Source organism: Oncorhynchus gorbuscha, linkage group LG07 (genome assembly GCF_021184085.1).
Source record: "Oncorhynchus gorbuscha isolate QuinsamMale2020 ecotype Even-year linkage group LG07, OgorEven_v1.0, whole genome shotgun sequence".
Classification (NCBI taxonomy): Eukaryota; Metazoa; Chordata; class Actinopteri; order Salmoniformes; family Salmonidae; genus Oncorhynchus; species Oncorhynchus gorbuscha.
Genome location: NC_060179.1, coordinates 85,062,563 through 85,076,819, shown reverse-complemented (window position 1 = coordinate 85,076,819; position 14,257 = coordinate 85,062,563). Strand labels below are relative to the sequence as shown.

Sequence of the window (14,257 nt, the reverse complement as noted above, 5' to 3'; positions counted from 1 at the left end):
TGGTGGTAGTAGTGATGTGGTAGTGATGGTAGTAGTGATGGTGGTAGTGATGTGGTAGTGATGATAGTAGTGATGGTAGTAGTGATGGTGGTGGTGGTAGTAGTGATGTTGTAGTGATGGTAGTAGTATTGATGGTAGTAGTATTGATGGTAGTATTGATGGTCGTATTGATGTGGTAGTGATGGTAGTAGTGATGGTGATGGTAGTAGCAATGGTGGTGGTGGTAGTGATGATGGTATCAGTGATGGTGGTGGTAGTGATGGTGGTGGTGGTAGTGATGGTGGTGGTAGTAGTGATGTGGTAGTGATGTTGGTAGTGATGGTAGTAGTGATGGTATTGATGGTAGTAGTATTGATGGTAGTAGTGATGGTGGTAGTGATGGTAGTAGTAGTGATGGTGGTGGTAGTAGTGATGTGGTAGTGATGTTGGTAGTGATGGTAGTAGTAGTGATGGTATTATTATGATTATTATTATTATTATGGTAGTAGTGATGGTGGTGGTGGTAGTAGTGATGTGGTAGTGATGGTAGCAGTTTTGATGGTAGTAGTGATGGTGGTAGTAGTGATGGTGATAGTATTGATGGTAGTATTGATGGTAGTAGTGATGGTGGTAGTAGTGTTGGTAGTGATGTGGTAGTGATGTTGGAGGTTGTGATGGTGGTAGTGATGGTAGTAGTGATGGTGGTGATGGTAGTAGTGATGGTGATGGTAGTAGCGATGGTGGTGGTGGTGGTAGTAGTGATGGTGGTGGTAGTGATGGTGGTGATGGTAGTAGTGATGGTGATGGTGATGGTAGTAGTGATGGTGGTGGTGGTGGTAGTAGTGATGGTGGTAGTAGTGATGATGGTAGTGATGATGGTAGTGATTATGGTAGTGATGATGGTAGTGATTATGGTAGTGATGATGGTAGTGATGGTGGTGGTAATGCACCTATTTTGCTTCAAATCATCCCCTCAATATTTAATGGTCAATTACCATTTGTGATCAAGTAGCCTACCAATTATGTTTTTAAAGGTGCAATCTGTAATTGATACATCCATTTTTGGACAATTAAAATATTGATATGCAGCGCATTCAGACCCCTTTACTTTTTCCACATTTTGTTACGTTACAACCTTATTCTAAAATGTATCAAATTGTTTTTTCCCCTCATCAATCTACACACAATACCCCATAATGACATCACAATACCCCATAATGACATCACAATACCCCATAATGACATCACAATACCCCATAATGACATCACAATACCCCATAATGACATCACAATCACAAACATTTTTTTGTTGCTAATTTAAGTATATAGAAAAATGAAATATCACATTTACATAAGTATTCAGAACCTTTACTCAGTGCCTTGTTAAAAGCGATTACAGCCTTGAGTGTTCTTGGATATGACACTACAAGCTTGGCACACCTGTATTTGGAGAGTTTCTCCCATTCTTCTCTGCAGATCCTCTCAAGCTCTGTCAGGTTGGATGGGGAGCATTGCTGCACAGCTATTTTCAGGTCTCTCCAGAGATGTTCGATCGGGTTCTGGAGCAGGTTTTCATCAAGGATCTCTCTGTACTTTGCTCCGTTCATCTTTCCCTCGATCCCGACTAGTCTCCCAGTCCCTGCAGCTGAAAAACATTCCCACAACATGGATCTGCCACCACCATGCTTCACCGTAGGGATGGTGCCTGTTTTCCTCCAGAAGTGATGCTTGGCATTCAGGCCAAAGACTTCAATTTTGGTTTCATCAGACCAAAGAATCTTGTTTCTTATGGTCTGAGAGTCTTTAGGTGCCTTTGGCAAACTCCAAGTGGGCTATTAGGTGCCTTTTACTGAGGAGTGGCTTCCGTCTGGCCACTCTACTATAAAGTCCTGATTGGTGGAGTGCTGCAGAGATGGTTGTGCTTCTGGAAGGTTCTCCCATCTCCACAGAGGAACTCTAGAGCTCTTTCAGAGTGACCATCGGGTTCTTGGGCACCTCCCTGACCAAGGCCCTTCTCCCCTGATTGCTCAGTTTGGCCGGGCCGCCAGTTCTAGGAAGAGACCGTGGTGGTTCCAAAATTCTTCCATTTAAGAACGATGATGGAGGCCACTGTGTTCTTGGGGACCTTCAATGCTGCATAAATGTTTTGGTACCCTCCCCAGATATGTGCCTTGACACAATCATGTCCCTCATGGCTTGGTTTTTATTCTGACATGCACTGTCAACTGTGGGACCTTACAGTATAGACAGGTTTGTGCCTTTCCAAATCATGTCCAATCAATTGAATTTACCACAGGTGGACTCCAATCAAGTTGCATAAACATCTCAAGGATGATCAATGGAAACAGGATGCACCTGAGCTCAATGTTGAGTCTCATAGCGAAGGGTCTGAATACTTATATAAATAAGGTATCTGTTTTTTATTATTGATACATTTTCAAAAATGTTTTTTTTTTTTAAGTTTGGGGTTTTCATTATAGACTATTGTGTGTCGATTGCTGACGATTTGCTTTAATTTAATCCATTTTAGAATAAGGCTGTAACATATCAAAATGTGGAAAAAGTTAAGGGGTCTGAATACTTTCCGAAGCGACTGTATCGATATCTATGCATTGATCCTTTACGAATAGTACTTGTAAATGGCTCATGAGCTTAGTTCAACTGTAAGTACCCTTATCAGAACCAACATTTTAGCTTATCTTACTGTATAGCCTCAAAACATGGCTAATGCTATCCTTTTGATATCATGGGTGGTCAGTCCCTTGCATATATAGCTGTCTTTGCTTATATTGAGAGTGGTTTCATTTTTCTACAGCTCCATCCCTCAGCTCTTCACAAAAACAGTTTGAATTGCAGAGAATTGCAAACAACTTTGCAAAAAAAGGGGGGGGAAAAATTGCATCTTGACATTTTATCCACTGGGGTAAATCATATTAAATATTAAATCATATTAAATCATATTAATTTACTGTATCTCAACGGCTTTATGAATACAACAGGAAGTAGTCAAGGAAATATCAAAGAACATCACTGTCGATCTCAGGTTATTGAGGTATATACTATTTTTCACAAAATATTTGTTTTCAAGTTATAAATGATACCTGTATGTGAATGGCATAATGGGTAAAGCAGTGAAAAGAAAGATCGCACTCCTTATGTCGGCCATCTTGACAATGTTCTGGCTATCAATCGATATCTATAGATTTTTTATAAATACTGTATCAATGTGTGTCTGTCCTGCTCCTCCTGTGTGTTAAGAACTCTGTGCAGAGAACAGCCATTGGACTTGACTCAGGAGCTGTTCTCGTTGGTAAGATAGTGCAAACAGATCTGGGACCAGGCTACAAGGAAAGCCTAAAAACAGACTAAAACTGATTGCCCATGGTTCTGTGTTCTAGAACCTAAAAGACTGATTGTCCATGGTTCTGTGTTCTAGAACCTAAAAGACTGATTGCCCAAAGTTCTGTGTTCTAGAACCTAAAAGACTGATTGCCCATGGTTCTGTGTTCTAGAACCTAAAGACTGATTGCCCATGGCTCTGGGTTCCACTAATCAGACAAAAGACTGACTTGTAGTCAGTTGCAGATTCCTGTGGCAACACCAGTGGCTGATAGCACGGTGGTGGGGTGCAGACCTGGGTTCAAATACTATTTGAAATCTTTCAAATACTTTTAGTGATTGCTTTAGTCTGCATAGATGGGCGGGGTTTAAACTCGCAACTCCTCAATTTATTCCATTATGCCAGGCAAGCTCAATCAAGCCCAGATAAAATATTTGAAATTATTTGAAATGTTGTTTGAACCCAGGTCTAGGGGCCAATTCTGCATGGAACATTGTGACTTTCGTGTGACACGGCCAGCTAAGTGTTAACATTATCTAACTCAGCCCCACTGGGTCACATTTAGTCTGTCTGTGCTTTGATAATAAGACCCCGTGAGGGGATTTCTGCTCTGTTTTTCCATCTCTGAATAGAATAATATGTCTGTTCTGTATGTCTTCATTCAAGTACTCCAAAAACATTCTTTTTTTGCTCAAAGTGACAAAAAACATTCTAGAAGACATTCTGGAGGCTTCTTTTCGACAACATGATAAACATTCTAGAAGACATTCTAGAGGATTCTTTTTGACAACATGATAAACATTCTAGAAGACATTCTAGAGGATTCTTTTCGACAACATGATAAACATTCTAGAAGACATTCTAGACGATTCTTTTCGACAACATGATAAACATTCTAGAAGACATTCTAGAGGATTCTTTTCGACAACATGATAAACATTCTTTCTTGTCTCTCTTTTTTTTAAACCTCCTTCCAAGTAGTTTGGTATGGAATAAATCATTCAGTCTACCACAGCAAGCAAACAAACAGTACCATTTCAATAGGCTGCGACCCCAACTGGTATCATATCTCCTCCAGAGTGCACTACCTTTGACCAGGTCCTACAGGGGGATCATTTGTCCAGAAGTGAAGAGGAATTTTTATTAGTTATGTTGGGCCCTGGTCAAAAGTAGTGCTTTATGAGATAGGCTACTGTTTCATAAAGTCAGAACCAACAAACACAACAGTCCACATTTCACCTCTTGCCTTTTTATATAAAGGTCTAGAGTGTAAAGACTAAGGCCTCTGCATATCCAGAACATAAAACAAACCAGCCAAAATAAACAATCAAATTGGATGAACATTAAAATCAAAACAAACAAAAACACAGACATACAGATCTTTTCAGAAAGATCTGGACTGGTTCCCAAGAAGTGGAGTGGATCAGGTGACTGGTGGATCAGGTGGTTGGTGGATCAGGTGAATGGTGGATCAGGTGGTTGGTGGATCAGGTGGTTGGTGGATCAGGTGGTTGGTGGATCAGGTGAATGGTGGATCAGGTGGTTGGTGGATCAGGTGGTTGGTGGATCAGGTGGTTGGTGGATCAGGTGGTTGGTGGATCAGGTGACTGGTCGATCAGGTGATTGGTGGATCAGGTGACTGGTCGATCAGGTGATTGGTCGATCAGGTGGTTGGTGGATCAGGTGATTGGTCGATCAGGTGATTGGTGGATCAGGTGGTTGGTGGATCAGGTGACTGGTCGATCAGGTGGTTGGTGGATCAGGTGGTTGGTGGATCAGGTGGTTGGTGGATCAGGTGGTTGGTGGATCAGGTGGTTGGTGGATCAGGTGATTGGTGGATCAGGTGATTGGTGGATCAGGTGGTTGGTGGATCAGGTGACTGGTCGATCAGGTGGTTGGTGGATCAGGTGGTTGGTGGATCAGGTGACTGGTCGATCAGGTGGTTGGTGGATCAGGTGGTTGGTGGATCAGGTGACTGGTCGATCAGGTGATTGGTGGATCAGGTGGTTGGTGGATCAGGTGGTTGGTGGATCAGGTGGTTGGTGGATCAGGTGACTGGTCGATCAGGTGATTGGTGGATCAGGTGGTTGGTGGATCAGGTGACTGGTCGATCAGGTGGTTGGTGGATCAGGTGACTGGTCGATCAGGTGGTTGGTGGATCAGGTGGTTGGTGGATCAGGTGGTTGGTGGATCAGGTGACTGGTCGATCAGGTGATTGGTGGATCAGGTGGTTGGTGGATCAGGTGGTTGGTGGATCAGGTGGTTGGTGGATCAGGTGGTTGGTGGATCAGGTGGTTGGTGGATCAGGTGGTTGGTGGATCAGGTGACTGGTCGATCAGGTGGTTGGTGGATCAGGTGGTTGGTGGATCAGGTGGTTGGTGGATCAGGTGGTTGGTGGATCAGGTGACTGGTCGATCAGGTGGTTGGTGGATCAGGTGGTTGGTGGATCAGGTGACTGGTCGATCAGGTGATTGGTGGATCAGGTGGTTGGTGGATCAGGTGGTTGGTGGATCAGGTGGTTGGTGGATCAGGTGGTTGGTGGATCAGGTGATTGGTGGATCAGGTGGTTGGTGGATCAGGTGATTGGTGGATCAGGTGGTTGGTGGATCAGGTGACTGGTCGATCAGGTGGTTGGTGGATCAGGTGATTGGTGGATCAGGTGATTGGTGGATCAGGTGGTTGGTGGATCAGGTGGTTGGTGGATCAGGTGACTGGTCGATCAGGTGGTTGGTGGATCAGGTGACTGGTGCCGAATCCCCACTCGGCTGTATTCATCAGTGCAAAACATTTTGCAACGGAAATCGTAAAACAACTGTTTCTTATTGGACCGGTCCAGGTAGTCTCTCCCTGTTTCGGGCAGTTTGTTTGCGTTTGGTGCCTAATGAACACACCCCTGCGGTCCTCCGTCCGTGTCTACGGGAGTGGTGACAACGTCTGTGTTACCTCCTCTTCACCCTCACCCAATGAGGTAACTGTGTGTTTCTGAAAATAATCCCCTTGTCAGTAAATCCACCAATCATCTTCCCTCGTCCCTACGCATGTTTCCCGCCCCTTCCTGTTGCAGAAGGAATTGAGTCGCTGACACAGGAAGTCCAGACAGGAAGTACACACACCTGCTGGCAGGGGACATTGTGAGGGCGTGTGGTAGTGAGGGCGTGTGGTAGTGAGGGCGTGTGGTAGTGAGGGCGTATTGACTTGCGTGGTAGTGAGGGCGAGCAGTGGCTTCACTACTAGTCAGTTGTCCACCTTTACAGGGCCTGAGTCAGGGTTAGATGGTTCCTCCATGCTGGGCTCTACAATGGGGTCAACAGGCTCTACAATGGGGTCAACAGGCTCTACCCTGGGGTCAACAGGCTCTACAATGGGGTCAACAGGCTCTACCCTGGGGTCAACAGGCTCTACCCTGGGGTCAACAGGCTCTACCCTGGGGTCAACAGGCTCTGCCCTGGGGTCAACAGGCTCTGCCCTGGGGTCAACAGGCTCTGCCCTGGGGTCAACAGGCTCTGCCCTGGGGTCAACAGGATCTATCCTGGGGTCAACAGGCTCTGACGGAGCCCACACTCCTCTCACTCCACTGTCCTCCTCCTCTCCATTCACTATCTTCTCCCACTGGCCAAGGTTCTCCCTGTGGAAAAACAATCATACTAGGATCAAAAGGCCAGCAGGAAGACTGTGTGTGTGTGTGTGTGTGTGTGTGTGTGTGTGTGTGTGTGTGTGTGTGTGTGTGTGTGTGTGTGTGTGTGTGTGTGTGTGTGTGTGTGTGTGTGTGTGTGTGTGTGTGTGTGTGTGTGTGTGTGTGTGTGTGTGTGTGTGTGTGTGTGTGTGTGTGTGTATGTAATATATGGTGTGTGTAGTCTATGTAATATATGGTGTGTGTAGTCTATGTAATATATGGTGTGTAGTCTATATAATATATGGTGTGTGTAGTCTATGTAATATATGGTGTGTGTAGTCTATGTAATATATGGTGTGTGTAGTCTATGTAATATATGGTGTGTAGTCTATATAATATATGGTGTGTGTAGTCTATGTAATATATGGTAAGTAGTCTACAGTGCCTTGCGAAAGTATTCGGCCCCCTTGAACTTTGCGACCTTTTGCCACATGTCAGGCTTCAAACATAAAGATATAAAATTGTATTTTTTTGTTAAGAATCAACAACAAGTGGGACACAATCATGAAGTGGAACGACATTTATTGGATATTTCAAACTTTTTTAACAAATCAAAAACTGAAAAATTGGGCGTGCAAAATTATTCAGCCCCTTTACTTTCAGTGCAGCAAACTCTCTCCAGAAGTTCAGTGAGGATCTCTGAATGATCCAATGTTGACCTAAATGACTAATGATGATAAATACAATCCACCTGTGTGTAATCAAGTCCATATAAATGCACCTGCACTGTGATAGTCTCAGAGGTCCGTTAAAAGCGCAGAGAGCATCATGAAGAACAAGGAACACACCAGGCAGGTCCGAGATACTGTTGTGAAGAAGTTTAAAGCCGGATTTGGATACAAAAAGATTTCCCAAGCTTTAAACATCCCAAGGAGCACTGTGCAAGTGATAATATTGAAATGGAAGGAGTATCAGACCACTGCAAATCAACCAAGACCTGGCCGTCCCTCTAAACTTTCAGCTCATACAAGGAGAAGACTGAACAGAGATGCAGCCAAGAGGCCCATGATCACTCTGGATGAACAGCAGAGATCTACAGTTGAGGTGGGAGACTCTGTCCATAGGACAACAATCAGTCGTATATTGCACAAATCTGGCCTTTATGGAAGAGTGGCAAGAAGAAAGCCATTTCTTAAAGATATCCATAAAAAGTGTTGTTTAAAGTTTGCCACAAGCCACCTGGGAGACACACCAAACATTTGGAAGAAGGTGCTCTGGTCAGATGAAACCAAAATTGAACTTTTTGGCAACAATGCAAAACGTTATGTTTGGCGTAAAAGCAACACAGCTCATCACCCTGAACACACCATCCCCACTGTCAAACATGGTGGTGGCAGCATCATGGTTTGGGCCTGCTTTTCTTCAGCATGGACAGGGAAGATGGTTAAAATTGATGGGAAGATGGATGGAGCCAAATTCAGGACCATTCTGGAAGAAAACCTGATGGAGTCTGAAAAAGACCTGAGACTGGGACGGAGATTTGTCTTCCAACAAGACAATGATCCAAAACATAAAGCAAAATCTACAATGGAATGGTTCAAAAATAAACATATCCAGGTGTTAGAATGGCCAAGTCAAAGTCCAGACCTGAATCCAATCGACAATCTGTGGAAAGAACTGAAAACTGCTGTTCACAAATGCAAGGAGGAATGGGAAAAAATTTCAGTCTCTTGATGTGCAAAACTGATAGAGACATACCCCAAGTGACTTACAGCTGTAATCGCAGCAAAAGGTTGCTCTACAAAGTATTAACTTAAGGGGGCTGAATAATTTTGCACGCCCAATTTTTCCGTTTTTGATTTGTTAAAAAAGTTTGAAATATCCAATAAATGTCGTTCCACTTCATGATTGTGTCCCACTTGTTGTTGATTCTTCACAAAAAAAATACAGTTTTATATCTTTATGTTTGAAGCCTGAAATGTGGCAAAAGGTCGCAAAGTTCAAGGGGGCCGAATACTTTCGCAAGGCACTGTATGTAATATATGGTGTGTAGTCTATGTAATATATGGTGTGTGTAGTCTATGTAATATATGGTGTGTAGTCTATGTAATATATAGTCTATGTGGTTGGTGTATTGTATGTTACTCACTTGCAGGCTTGTAGAAGAGGGCCAGAAGGGGGGAAGAGCTCAGATAAGGTGGTGTAACATGGGAGTGCAACAGCATTGTAGAACCCCACCTACAGAAACAGACGAGGAGAATGCATGTGGTTGGATAAGAACAACAATGTCTTCCGACAATGACCTAAAAAAAAGTCCACAGATCTGATGGGACTGGATGGGAAAGCAACATGTTGTAAACTAAGTGGAGTGGAGCTGTTGTTTCCACCTACACCTGTCTCAGGTCAGTAAAGGGGCGGGAACAAGGAGCACATTCTGCCAGAATGAGATGCAGCCTAGGTAATGTTCTTAGTGTGTGTGTGTGTAGTTCTTACCTGCCCCTGAGGAACCTCTTCCTTCTTATCTCTGTCCATCATAGGGATGGGCTGTATACCTATCTTCTTCATCTCATCCCCCTGTAGAAGAGAGGAGGAGGAGGAGGAGAGGAAGGGAGAGGAAAAGGAGAGGAGGAGGAGGAGGAGAGGAGGAGGAGGAGGAGGAGGAGGAGGAGGAGGAGGAGGAGGAGGAGGAGGAGGAGGAGGAGGGAGAGGAGAGAGGAGAGGAAAAGGAGAGGAGGAAGAGGAGGAGGAGAGGAAGGGAGAGGAAAAGGAGAGGAGGAGGAAGCAGAATAGGGGAAGAACAAGACGAGAAGAAAAGAGAAGGAGAGGAAGAGAGGAGGAATGGAAGAGAATAGTTATTGGAGAGGAGATGACGAGAGGAGAGGAGGTGAGAGGAAGAGAGAAGGGAGAGGAGAGGACGAGAGGAGAGGAGGTGAGAGGAAGAGAGAAGGGAGAGGAGTGGATGAGAGGAAGAGAGGAGGGAGGATGAGAGGAAGAGAGAATGGAGAGGAGAGGAGGAGAGGAGAGGAGGTGAGAGGAAGAGAGAAGGGAGAGGAGAGGACGAGAGGAGAGGAGGTGAGAGGAAGAGAGGAGGAAGAGGAGAGGATGAGAGGAGAGGAGGTGAGAGGAAGAGAGAAGGGAGAGGAGAGGATGAGAGGAGAGGAGGAGAGGAAGGGAGAGGAAGAGAGGAAGAGAGAAGGGAGAGGAGAGGATGAGAGGAGAGGAGGTGAGAGGAAGAGAGAAGGGAGAGGAGAGGATGAGAGGAGAGGAGGTGAGAGGAAGAGAGAAGGGAGAGGAGAGGACAAGAGAAAAGGAGGTGAGAGAAAGAGAGGAGGAAGAGAGAAGAGAGAGGAGAGGACGAGAGGAGAGGGGGTGAGAGGAAGAGTGGAGGAAGAGGAGGAAGAGAGAAGAGGTAGGATGGAAAACAGTGACACCTGATGATCCTTTGTCATAACCCATTCATTCATAACCCATTCATTCCTAACCCATTCATTCATAATTCATTCATTCCTAATCCATTCATTCATAATCCATTCATTCATAATCCATTCATTCATAATCCATTCATTCCTAACCCATTCATTCATACTCCATTCATTCATAACCCATTCATTATATAACCAATTCATTCATAACCCATTCATTATATAACCAATTCATTCATAACCCATTCATTATATAACCCATTCATTCATAATTAATTAATTGATAACCCATTCATTCATAATTAATTAATTGATAACCCATTCATTCATAATTAATTAATTGATAACCCATTCATTCATAATTCATTCCTAACCCATTCATTCATAACCCATTCATTCCTAACCCATTCATTCATAATTCATTCCTAACCCATTCATTCCTAACCCATTCATTCATTCATTCCTAAATTCATTCCTAACCCATTCATTCCTAACCCATTCATTCCTAACCCATTCAACCCATTCATCATTCATTCCTAACCCATTCATTCCTAACCCATTCATTCCTAACCCATTCATTCATAATTCATTCCTAACCCATTCATTCCTTACCCATTCATTCCTAACCCATTCATTCATAATTCATTCCTAACCCATTCATTCCTAACCCATTCATTCATTCATAACCCATTCATTCATAATCCATTCATTATATAACCAATTCATTCATAACCCATTCATTCATAATCCATTCATTCATAATCCATTCATTCCTAACCCATTCATTCATAATCCATTCATTCATAATCCATTCATTCATAATTCATTCATAATTAATTCGTTATTAATGAATTGATGAACTCTTTACAACAGTAGTATTGTAGTACACTCTTAGAAAAGAAGGTGCTACCTGGAACTACAAAGGGTTCTTCAATTGTCCCCATAGGATAACCCTCTGAAAAGAATCGCTAATACAATGTTCTACGTGGAACCCTTTCACCATCAAAGTGTTCTACGTGGAACCTAAAAAGGTTCTCTTTTGGGGACAAACGAAGAACCCTTTAGGTGGTTGAGTGTGGTGAGTTATACTACTGTACCTCAGCCCAGAACTCAGCGTAGATATCATTGGCTGTGAGTCGTGTGATTGACCACAGCTTGGTAACGGAACACAGGTCACATGCTGTCATCATCAGACCAATCACACGGTCCCTGGAGAAAGAGAAGTATTTGTTTTGATTTATTTATGATTTATTTATATCTACAGTGCATTCCAAATGAATTCAGACCCCTTGATTTTTCCCACATTTTGTTACGTTACATACAGCCTTATTCTAAAATGGATTAAATAAATAAGAATCCCTCAGCTATCTACACACGACCCTAAGCACACAGCCAAGACAACGCAGGAGTGGCTTTGGGAAAAGTCTCTGAATGTCCTTGAGTGACCCAGCCAGAGCCAAGACTTGAACCTGATTGAAAATCTTTGGAGAGACCTGAAAATAGCTGTGCAGCTACGCTCCCCATCTAACCTGACAGAGCTTGAGAGGATCTGCAGAGAAGAGAGAACCTCCCCAAATACAGGTGTGCCAAGCTTGTAGTGTCATACCCAAGAAGACTCAAGGCTGTAATCACTACCAAAGGTGCTTCAACAAAGTACTGAGTAAAGGGTCTGAATACTTATGTAAATGTAATATTTCATTCACAGTTTTTGCTTTGTTATTATGGGGGTATTGTGATGTCATTATGGGTTATTGTGAAGTCATTATGGGGTATTGTGATGTCATTATGGGGTATTGTGATGTCATTATGTATTATGTGTATTGTGTGTAGATTGATGAGGAAAAAAAGCTATTTAATTTTAGAATAAGCCTGTAATGTAACAAAATGGGGAACAAGTCAAGGGGTCTGAATACTTTCCTAATGCATTGTATTTCCAGATGCATGTGAATGAGTGTAGTTGTCCCCTGATTCGATTATTCTTTTCTAACTGATGTCATGCTGACCCAAATCACTGTGATGCTGACCCAAACCACCATGACGCTGACCCAAACCACCGTGATGCTGACCCAAACCACCGTGATGCTGACCCAAACCACCGTGATGCTGACCCAAACCACCGTGACTCTGACCCAAAACACCGTGATGCTGACCCAAACCACTGAGATGCTGACCCAAACCACCGTGACGCTGACCCAAACCACCGTGATGCTGACCCAAACCACCGTGACGCTGACCCAAACCACCGTGATGCTGACACAAACCACCGTGATGCTGACCCAAAACACTGTGATGCTGACCCAAACCACAGTGATGCTGACCCAAACCACCGTGATCCTGACTCAAACCACCGTGATGCTGACCCAAACCACTGTGATGCTGACCCAAACCACTGTGATGCTGACCCAAACCCCGTGATGCTGACCCAAACCACCGTGATGGTGACCCAAACCACCGTGATGCTGACCCAAACCACTGAGATGCTGACCCAAACCACTGTGATGCTGACCCAAACCACGGTGATGCTGACCCGAATCACCGTGATGGTGACCCAAACCACTGTGATGCTGACACAAACCACAGTGATGCTGACCCAAACCACCGTGATACTGACACAAACCACTGTGATGCTGACCCAAACCACCGTGATGCTGACCCAAACCACCATGATGCTGACACAAACCACAGTGATGCTGACCCAAACCACCGTGATACTGACATAAACCACTGTGATGCTGACCCAAACCACCGTGATGCTGACCCAAACCACCGTGATGCTGACCCAAACCACTGTGATGCTGACCCAAACCACCGTGATGCTGACCCAAACCACCGTGATGCTGACCCAAATCACCGTGATGAAATAGTTTTTTTTCTCTCTTCACGTTGACCTGTTCTGCACGGTTCCAGTAACTATAGTGGATGTGTAACCATGGCAGCTCAGTAAGCTTGGTCTGATTTGGCTTGGTTCAGTTCAGCTATTTAGTGTGAAAGTGTGAAAGCTCTTATTTAACCTGGTTGTTGCGGTCCAGTGTGTGTGTGTGTGTGTGACCACTGACCTGTGTTGGTGGTTGTCCAGGTCCAGTGTGTGTGTGTGTGTGTGTGTGTGTGTGTGTGTGTGTGTGTGTGTGTGTGTGTGTGTGTGTGTGTGTGTGTGTGTGTGTGTGTGTGTGTGTGTGTGTGTGTGTGTGTGTGTGTGTGTGTGTGTGTGTGTGTGTGTGACCACTAACCTGTGTTGGTGGTTGTTGCGGTCCTGTGTGTGTGTGTGTGTGTGTGTGTGTGTGTGTGTGTGTGTGTGTGTGTGTGTGTGTGTGTGTGTGTGTGTGTGTGTGTGTGTGTGTGTGTGTGTGTGTGTGTGTGTGTGTGTGTGACCTCTGACCTGTGTTGATGGTTGTCCAGGTCCAGTGATCCAGTGCTCAGTAGCTCAGCTAGCTGTTTGCGGTTGCCGAAGTAGAGCGCCAGATCTGTAGCGATGATGGCCTTGTGGATGACCTCTAACACCTGCTCGTACTCACTGGAAGTCAGGTTGGAGAAAATATTGTGCCCTTCCAGCTATGGGAAACAAAGAGATCAATAAAAAGCAAAAGCTCTGCTCATGAGGCGTTCGGCTCAGCTAGGCTTAGGAGGGATAGCCAGAGGGTACGACCTGAGGCGGAGAAGTAGGTCGTTTAACATTGGGGGTAGCTAGGAATACTTCAAGAACTTTAACGTTGGGGTAGCTAGGAATACTTCAGGGACTTTAACGTTGGGGGTAGCTAGGAATACTTCAGGGACTTTAACATTGGGGGTAGCTAGGAATACTTCAGGGACTTTAATGTTGGGGTAGCTAGGAATACTTCAGGGACTTTAACGTTGGGGGGGTAGGGACTTTAACTAGGAATACTTCAGGGACTTTAACGTTGGGGT

General features: G+C 44.4%; 1 protein-coding gene across 1 annotated transcript in view; it reads right to left on the bottom strand.

Annotated features, from left to right (window-relative positions):
* Positions 1-5,962: 5,962 nt before the first annotated feature.
* Positions 5,963-14,257, bottom strand: part of LOC124039064 (cAMP and cAMP-inhibited cGMP 3',5'-cyclic phosphodiesterase 10A-like) — an 85,717-nt gene continuing 77,422 nt past the window's right edge. The window contains exons 17-21 of the mRNA XM_046354944.1: positions 13,731-13,903; positions 11,452-11,563; positions 9,426-9,506; positions 9,082-9,170; positions 5,963-6,944 (exon numbers count right to left, since the gene is read on the bottom strand). Coding sequence (XP_046210900.1) covers positions 6,554-6,944; positions 9,082-9,170; positions 9,426-9,506; positions 11,452-11,563; positions 13,731-13,903 — 846 coding nt within the window. The 3' untranslated portion in view covers positions 5,963-6,553. The remainder of the gene's footprint in view (positions 6,945-9,081; positions 9,171-9,425; positions 9,507-11,451; positions 11,564-13,730; positions 13,904-14,257) is intronic.